This window comes from Musca autumnalis, unplaced genomic scaffold, assembly GCF_047663935.1.
Source record: "Musca autumnalis isolate F117 unplaced genomic scaffold, ASM4766393v1 scaffold_1, whole genome shotgun sequence".
NCBI lineage: Eukaryota > Metazoa > Arthropoda > Insecta > Diptera > Muscidae > Musca > Musca autumnalis.
Window position 1 is genome coordinate 297657753 of NW_027411644.1, and position 9889 is coordinate 297667641.

A 9889-nucleotide genomic window follows, 5' to 3' on the forward strand; every position below is an offset into this window, starting at 1 on the left:
ACTTTTTAGTTCTGGAACAAAGCTTAGGTCATACTTGTTCTTGTTGCCGTCGTGTTCTGTTAGTTGTCTGTTATACACAAATACCATCCATGATTTAATAGTAAAATGGAACTGAATTATGCATCTTGTCCAATCTTTACCATTTTATGTCGTTGATACCTATATGGTCTGTCATGGACATAAATAGATTACCCACTAATGGTTTGTGTCCAAGATAACGCCCATTGGCCATTGTAGCTCATTCATGCACCATTTAATTGAGATTTTGCATCACGTCTCATAACACTCCTATTATTGGTCAGAGTAAAGAATTAGTAGGAGCTACCAGCGGAGTCATTTTAGTTTTTTATTTATATATAGAACCACTTTACAATATTATTTTCCCAATTTTTATAAGTACAAGTTAGGGTATATCTCTGTTGACAATGTCGACTGGTACAGTTTATCATTAATTTTTTACTAGGTGTAGTTTTAAGTTAAAAAAACATAAATCGAAATTAAACGGTTTTAACATTTCGCAAAATATTTATTATTTTTAATTTATTTTTTTAAAAGTAAGCCAGCTTAATCTCGTATTTGTTGTTTTCAAATTTAAAAAACAAGTGTTTAAAGTGGGTGTAGTTAAAATTGATTTACTTTAGGGAAAGGCACGAAAGACTAGTTTCGTCCAACGACACTTGGACTCATCAGTTCTCTTAGTTCTTTGTATTGAAACAAAGAACCCTTCCCCAATTTTATGACGACTCGAGCTCAAGAATAAATGTGACCGACGAATTCATTCAAAAACTCTCGTAGCCGTATATACAAACCAAATTAACTACTCCCACTGTTATGCGTCTCCACAATGCAGAGGATCATCATAACTATTTGATAGTTTGTTGAAAATAACAACAACCAATTTTTTACCGTGCTGTGTCTGTCGATTTTTAGATTCAGTGTGGCAGTTTTTTTGAGATGTGTGTTTACTTATTATTTTTAAAGTAAGCCCGCTTAATCTCGTCTTTGTTGTTTTCAAATTTAAACAACAACAAGTTTTTAATGTGGGTGTAGTTAAAACTGATTTACTTTAGGGAAAGGAAAATATTCAGAATTTGAAATTTTCTGTAGAAATTCTATAAATTGGATCAAATGCATGCTTGTTACGGCTTTTCGAATTTGAAATAAGCTTGAAGTTCTTTAATGAATTTGTAATTTTAAACATTACTCTATTCCAGAACCTACAAAAGTCTGCTACTTTTTAAATTTTGACCATTTATTACTTATAAATTTGTGAAAAAATATAAAAATTTTACATTCTTGCAGGCTTTCGAATAGAGCATATTATTTCACAAAAATATTCTACAAGTAACCGTTATAAATAATGCATATGCAACCCCGTTAGATTATTTAGATACCCCCTATTTAAATTATAAATAGAACACCAAATCCCCAGAATAGTTATAACAATTTAATTTCTCATTAATATATCATTATTAATTTCAATAAATTTATTTTCTTTTACAGGTCAATGCCCCCAAAGAAGTTATGAATGAATGGCAGGCGCGACCACAAATTCTTGTAGCGCGATATATACGCAAAGTATTAGCCCAAAAGGGCCAGCTGAAGAGTCTATTCAATGCTCAAGGATCGATTAAATCGCCCAGACGTTTTAAGCTGGTGCAACAGGAATCTCAGGCCCATGAATAGAGAGGAGAGGAGAAACAATTACAACAACAACAAAAACAGACAGGAAAACAAAACTCACAATATATATACATACTAAAACTTTATATAATTATTTTTTCTCTACCCCCCTCTCTCTATAACTATAAATACATAGGCATATACGTATATATTACATACACACATACCTAGTGTTATTATATAAATATGTGTACAATTTTCAAACAATTTTTTTCCTAATGTAGTTAAATTATTTGCACTTACATACATACATGTGTATTGTATTGTATTTATTATAAAAAAAAGATATAACAAAAAATTATATATATATGTATATTATATACATATATAAGCGAACTATGAAGACAAGCAACACGGACAGAATATATGGCTGAAGGACAACATTACATTAACATGGAATTATATACTATACATACAAACAAACACCTACCTATTACATACATATAAATAGAAACAACCAAATACATTACTTTTTGTAGTCTAAGTACGTTGAATTGTAACTTAAAAAACAAATTGATGAGACAAGCTAAACTATACACACATGAAATATAAACTTACATATAAATAGTTTTATCTTTAACTTTAAAATAAAATCTCTATTCTGAAAACCACCACTAAATTCACCAAAAAAAGAAAAACAACCACAAAACAATATGTAATATATAAAAATGAAACAAATTAAATGTAAAACCATCGTTTTGGGATTCAAGACAGAGTAGATGTTGAAAGTTTTTATTCAGGGATTTTTTAGATTATTATTCAATTCCAATGGATAGCTAAAATATTACCAAAAAGAACAAAGAATCGACCCTTTATAATGGGCATCAAGATAAACATCAACCACAGGAAACCCCACTGGAAAATTTTTGTTCATTATCAATCTACAAAAAAATCAACTATTAATGGGTCTAAAATCATACGTTCTAAAACTAATTCGTTTTATTTTTAAATTAAATTATAACTACCGTAGTTTTTTGTCAATAAAGCTAAACTCGTTTAAGCACAGTTTAAACTAATTGGTCAGATAAACCCAAATATCGGTAAATCAGAACTGTTATAAAAGGAATTGTATTTAGCAGCCAATTAATTTTCAATGACTTAATAGTCATACCAAGCACGTTCCAAGAAATTTCTCATATAATCCAAAATCTGTCAATTGTGCATTAATTTTTCTAATATCTGCCAACATTTATCAATTTTTTGATACAGCCTTTATCAATTACAAGTCTCAAAATCTCTGCAACTTCCCAACATCCTCACTGTCTTGGATCTAGGGAACAGTTAACTCTTCTAATTCAAAATGATGACCAATTTGCTGACTCTAATATATATTTTTTGTTTACAATAAAACTGACACAAATTTTTGTATTGACAAATTCCATATTTATTGTGAAATAAGCATTTCATTAATAATTTTATTATTAATACTTTTCTGTTTGTTTATAAGTTTTTAATTATTTTTATTTTTCGTAATATTTTTTATTTCTATTGTAATAGTAATTTTGTTTTTGTTTTAATAAAACAAAAAAAGCATTTAGCAAAATTTAAAAAACATGAAATATTTTTTTTTTACTTCGAATACCTTCCATACCCTACTTCATGTCACCATAATGTAAACTGGCATTATGTAGACCCACAGCGCCATCTGACGATGTATAGTAGCAATGGAATGTTCCATCTTGTTATGTTATATATCTTTGTGTTAACTTCGTATGGTTTGTGTCTGGGGTATGTTGAATATACAATACCTGGCAATGGTATGTGTCCAGCATAAAGTCACCATCACCCTGTGGCGACTCTAGTGCCTATATCAACCATTTAAATGCGATTTTGCATCGAGTCTCATTATACTCCTACTATCGGTCATAGTAAAGAATGGTGGTACTGGCGATGTAATGTTATCTGTTTTATAGGGTGATCCAACTAGAGGTTCCTTTTCGCTGAATTGTTCCAACATATCGACTGGTAACTGACAAATGATATGCGTGATTTTTTGCACCAAGGCCTGAATTGAAGCTGGGTTGTCCGCATACACTTTAGAATTTACATATCTCCACAGGAGAAAGTCTTGGTGGCCAGTCGACCGTCAAAAACCTGAAATTGCCTGCTCATCGAAGTGTTCTCTTAATAAATCCATTGAGTGAGGTCATGTGGGGAAAAAGCGCCGTCTTGCTGGAACCAAAATGTAGCCGAGATCACGAGCTTCATTTTCAAGCATCAAATATTTGGCTATCATGGTCACCATTGAAGGTAACGTTCATTTTTTGAAGCGAACTAACCACACGACCCGTTATTTTTTCTGGATGAAGTGACACCTCTTGAATCTCTTAAGGTAGTTCTTAACCTAAATGCGGAAACTTTTCTTGTTTACATAACTATAAAGTCAGAAATGGCTTCAGCGCTGAAAAAGTTTGGATCGAAACACATTCCTCAATGAAAGCGCATTTTCGTAATAATGTTAAACAATTTGCAAACATTGTTCAGTCGTAAGTCTTTCCACGATAAAATGTCAAACAATACTAAACAAAAATAAAGTGATACCATGACACGACTCATACATGATCAGTCAAAAAAGGCTATTGAAAAAAGTACCTCTAGCTGGATCACCCTTTATATATTTCGGTGCCGAGGTGTAATTAAAGATGAGGGAGTTCGCTAGTGATCTGGCCCTCTAGACAAGGCGATAACTATCTGGTCTAACAATGAAAACGCGAATATTTACCATCAAAACTAGTTTTATTGTTTTCTTAAGTAGTCTTCGGCATGATTTATACGCCTTTTCATGAGCTCAAACCAATTGATGAATCCATATTTCCACCCCTATTTAGACTCCTCGAAAACATGTTTTTTGAACGCTTGAAATGCATCTTCTGGCTACGAAATTCGTTGACCACGCCTTGTTTTCTTGATACGCTGGAATTAAATAAAGTCATTCGATCCCCAATCCGGACTGTACGGCGCATAACCCATCAATTCCACGTTTTGTCCGGTCGAACAGGCGCTGGCTTGAATCGATGTGTGTGAGCTCTCATTATCATGATGTAGAATGATTCGTCTTTTCCTGTTCGTTTTTCGTATTTTTTTAGGAGACTTCTGGCAAACAAATTGTAGTGTACCACTCAGAATTAGCCTCCTCCTACATTTCTGAAGCCGTATATTCGCCACACAGCCAGTTTTGCCGAAAAAGCAGGCGACCATTTGCTTCGAAGTGATTCTTAGATGAACAACTTTCGTTGGCTTTGGCTCGATTTCGAAGACCTAAACGGTCGATTCCTGTTTTGTTTCGGGCTCCCAAGCATATATCAAAGAGTCTTCGTCTGTGACGATCTTATAAACGTTGCTTGAATCACAACGATCGTTTTTATTCACAATTTCTTTGCATCAATCCACAAGAGCCTCTTTTTGAGCGATTGTCCAATTTTGCTGGTTCCAACGAGAAAAATCAATTTTTGCGGACAGTTGTTCATGCAATATCAATTGTTAGTTGTTGGAAAAATGCCCAAAGATGCCTCTATCTCGCGGTATATAACATGGCGATCTTGCATTATCCGTTCACGCACGGCAAAATTTTTTTTTTGGCACAACGGCCGATTTTAGGCCACACGATTGAATTCCTTTATCGGTATACAAAGATTTAATTTGATCGATGCACTTTTGCCGTGATTATCCACGTCAACAAATTTTAAAAATGATCGGACGAAAAAAATCATTTTTTTTTGCAAAGTGATTTTTTTCAAGTCACTGTAAACAGCACAACACAAGGTCGTATGACAAACTGTCCTGAGTACGTATAGTCTAAAAACTGTCAAATGGCGCCCACCTGGCAACACGCCAGATAGTTTTCGTGCAGCCCTCGTATAAGCCGAACAAAGAACATATTTGATGCTTTGTTTCGATCTTGTCGTGGGCCTTCCAGTTCTGCACGTACCGCCACGCCGCCTGAATTTATACGTCTTCTTAGGTGGATCATCATAGCTTTTTCTTATTAGTTGGACTAGCCACCGCAATCGTTGCAACCCGTTATATAGCCGATACAGCTCGTTTTTCTTACTACGTCATAATTATACAATTCTTCTTCTTATTTCACAACTGATGTTGTTTGTTGTTTTTATGGCACCACTATAAATGTAGATGAAATCTTTAACTACCTCAGAATTATATGAATCAGCTTTCCAAGTTAGTCGAAGTCCTAGGGGCGCATTTCGCGTCGACACCATCAACTTGGTCATGTGGCTTTTATCGCTAGACCCACTTTAGCAGATTCTTCTTCGACTTTCTTAAAGGTATCAGTTACTTCCTTCCTCTAATTCTCTACAAGTGATGTCTTAGGACACGCTGTTCGGACTCGACAATAAGATAATATGAATCGGGGTGCACTCATTGATATGAGAGAAGTCTCCCTTGTCCCATGTGGATGTTTGGAACAATGATTATGTTACAATAATTATCAGTTACCGATAGTCCCATGATGTCTATATCATCAGCATAAGCAAGTAACATGGGGCTATTGGTGTAAATTGTGTCATTTCTTTTCACATCTGCATCTCGTATTACCTATTCCAACAGGATGTCTGTCTCCTTGACTGAAACCTCTTTTGGTACTTAACTCTTCGGAGAGTTTTTTTCCTATTTTAACTGAGGATCGGGTATCAGTTAAAGTCATCTTACAAAACGGAATGAGCTTTGCGGGGATACCAAAATCAGACATGGCTTGGAATACCTTTGAGTGTAGGGGACTTTCGAAGGCTGCTTTATAATCGACAAAAAGGTCGCAGGTGTCGATTTGCATCTTTTGATCTTCTCCGTGATTTGTCGCAGGGTAAATATTTAGTCATTGGTGGATTTGCCAGGCTTTAGTCGATCGCCTCATTCCGTTGTCAGATGCTGGCAATTGAAATGAAAGAGGGGTCATGATAAGTCCAGGGCTTTGATAAGTTAAATCTGGCCAAAACTTCGTTCTTGGTATCTTTCACCACCTATGTTAGCCCGAACATCAATCATGAGTAAAACAACGATTTTTTCTGACACTGGCGCCATCTAGTGTCAAATGGTTTGTATCTTGGGTATCGACAAAGACATAAAATATAACAAGATGGGACATTTACATTGCTACTATACATCGGTAGATGGCGCTGAAGGTCTAACATAATGTTATGTTCCAATATGCTGACATAAAATTATGTTATACTTGTTTTGGTTGCCGTCGTGTTCTGTTAGTTGTCTGTTATACACAAACACCCTCTATGGTTTAATAGTAAAATTGAACTGCATTATGCACTATGTCCAATCTTTACAGTTCTACGTCTTTGGTATCGATGTATATCGCTTACCAACCAATGGTATGTGTCCAGCATAACGCATGCATCAATCTGCTTTATAATCGACAAAAATGTGGTAGGTGTCGATCTGCATCTCTTGGGTCTTCTCCAGTATATGTCGCAGGGTAAATATCTGGTCATTGGTGGACTTGGCACTATCTTGTAGGCAATTGGGAGAAGATTTATGCCCCTGTAGTAAGAGAATCAAGTCTTATCTCCTTTCTTGTGAACGGGACACAGGATGCCCAGGGTCCAATTACCGGGTACGCGTTCTTCCGGCCAGATGGTGCAAACTATCTGATGCATACACCTTATCAACGTGTCGCATCCAGTCTAGAACAGCTCGGATGGTAAGTCATCGCCTCATGTTGTTTTCTTATTCTTCGGCGGGTTATGTGGTATGTGAGGGGATATGGGGTATCTTCGTCATCCTCGTTAGTTTTGTACACCAACAGTTTGGAAAAATGCTGTTTCCATAACATGAGCACACTATACATACATATCTGTTAGTAGATTACCTTGCTCGTCCCAACAAAACCATCAGTTTGATGTTACACTATGGGCCATAATTATATGTTTTCTTTTACTAGTGGATGGATTTGAAAACGCAAAATAAACCAATTAAGAGGCATTAAAAATGTAATTCTTACATTAAAAGTTATTGCCCAGTAGGTCCTCCTTGAAATTAAATGATCAAATATAGGTATATGTGCGTTATCTACATATGGTTTATGTCTTGGGTATCGATGTATATTGTTTACCAACCAATGTCATGTGTCCAGCATAACGCATGCATCACCCTGTGGCCGACTCTAGTGCCTCCAGAAATCATTTAACCACTGAAGTCTCACTATACTCCTACCACTGATCATAGTAAAGAGTTGTTCGTGTATGCTTTTCAGTTATCAGTTATGAAAGAAGTCGATTCTGTGTCCACATTTAAAAATTCTACAACCTCGGGAGATATGTGAGTGGGTTTTGCTGGACAGATACAAATATATAGCATATCGATCGGTCCCAGTAAAAATGTAGGGCATAAGTTAGATATGGTGCTGTCAATTGGGACCCAATAGGGGTCCAACACCACTCGTTTTTCCCATGACACCTGGCGGTTCTTTTGGTGCAATAGAAATCATTAGCTGTGTATGTTCAAGTTTTACAAATTCCGTTACTTCAAAAAGTAGTAGAATTCAGAACAGAACCGCGTTTACCATTTAAAGAGTAAAGGAACAGCCAAGTGTAAAGTACCTGTGTGATAGGCGTGTTGATCGAGATGTTCCCGTTTGTACATTGTCCCTCTCTCTCTAGATCGCGAAGATGTCTTGTGCCTGGGAGGGGAAAGACACTTCACAAGATTGTGGTAGGGATATTTATGAAGATATTACCAAAGTATTGCATCGACAACGTGTTGCGGGAATGCAAATATCTTCTATCTAGCATATTTGAATATTCTTCCATTCAACAAGAGTTCAGCAGCCTAAGTGGTGCCGGCCAGCGACTTGAGGATCGACCACTGATCTTGCGCTGACGACTTAAACATTCTATCGAACCTTACACCCCATATCGTGGGGACACAACCGACCAATATGTTCAGCGGGAGCCTTATTTCAGCCGTCAAGGTGGTGAACAGTGTGGCAGTATATTTAGTGGCGGATATTTTCATATTCCTCATGAATTAAGTCGAGTCATGTAAGGTATTATATTGTTGGTCCTACTTCAACAATTATTGCATTTCTTCAATTATTTCTTTTAAATTCTTTCCATATTTCTATCCTCGCTTTGTTTAAAATTTATTTATTAATAATTTTTAATGATTTATTCGGAACACAAAAGCTGAATTCTCTTGAAATGGAGAACTAAAAAAAGAATCAACGCCCCCTAAAAACGATTTGCATTGAAAAAAAAAGAAAACCAAGCAACGAACAATTTTTTGAAAAAATACACTCAAACACATCCCAACAAAACCTAGTTACCAAAATAACAAAAAACATAGGAAATAACCGATTATATATAAAGAAAAGTAATAGTGCAAAAAATATGAAATTATTATTATTACTACAAATATGAAGCAATGTATTTATTTTTGTGTCTTTGTTATAATTAGCGAATTGTTTTCTGTTATAGTTATTTTTACCATTGAAGAATAATGTTTACAAATGCAACCAACAAGCTAAAAAATGAAAAAAAATACATATATAAATGTTAATTTATACGAAGAAAATCGTGTAAAAATCTATGAGAATTCTTGTCTTTTCTTTTGTGGTGAGTAAAATGTGATGTTGGGGAAAAAAGTAATAAGGGTTGTTAGTAATGGGTAATTGAATTAAATATTAGCAGATAAAAAATCCATAAATAACACCTTACAGGGTATGTACAGCAAGGTTTGCCATGAATGAGTAATTATTACACAGTATGATGAGGTAACTAATGAGAATGCAGTCAAACACCTGAACTTAACTGCACTTTCGAAGTTTCCCTGAGTCATTCTGTGCCCACATCTCTGGATAGTTATCAGCCACTTTAGTTGGTCACCGTACGATTAAGAGCTTTGGATCTCTAGGACAGGGAAAATAAAATATAAAATAAAAACTATTCATATTTTATATTATCCATACTTATAAAAGAGTTCAGTAATGTGTAACGACACGTTTCCCGCGTGTTACTAGGATATACTCAAGGGGCAGGGTTCGTCACAGAAATTTATATTTACAGTGACCGAGAGGGAAAAGACGTTTAGTTGTATTTTAAAGTTCACAAGCTCAGTTCTTTATTTCCAGTATAGTAAGTTTCAATAATTTCACACCTTAAATCTAGTAATACCACCGTCGACTTCAAGCGGGAGCACCTCCGGTAGCCTCAGTCACTCTCTGCCGGGGTGGTCAGGTCCT

General features: G+C 35.4%; 1 protein-coding gene across 2 annotated transcripts in view; it reads left to right on the forward strand.

Moving 5' to 3' along the window:
- Positions 1-9243, forward strand: part of LOC141389780 (uridine phosphorylase 1-like) — a 111580-nt gene extending 102337 nt beyond the window's left edge. For both annotated transcript variants that reach the window (XM_073961836.1, XM_073961835.1), the window contains one exon: positions 1504-9243. In XM_073961836.1, coding sequence (XP_073817937.1) covers positions 1504-1686 — 183 coding nt within the window. In that variant the 3' untranslated portion in view covers positions 1687-9243. The remainder of the gene's footprint in view (positions 1-1503) is intronic.
- The last annotated feature ends 646 nt before the right edge of the window (positions 9244-9889 follow it).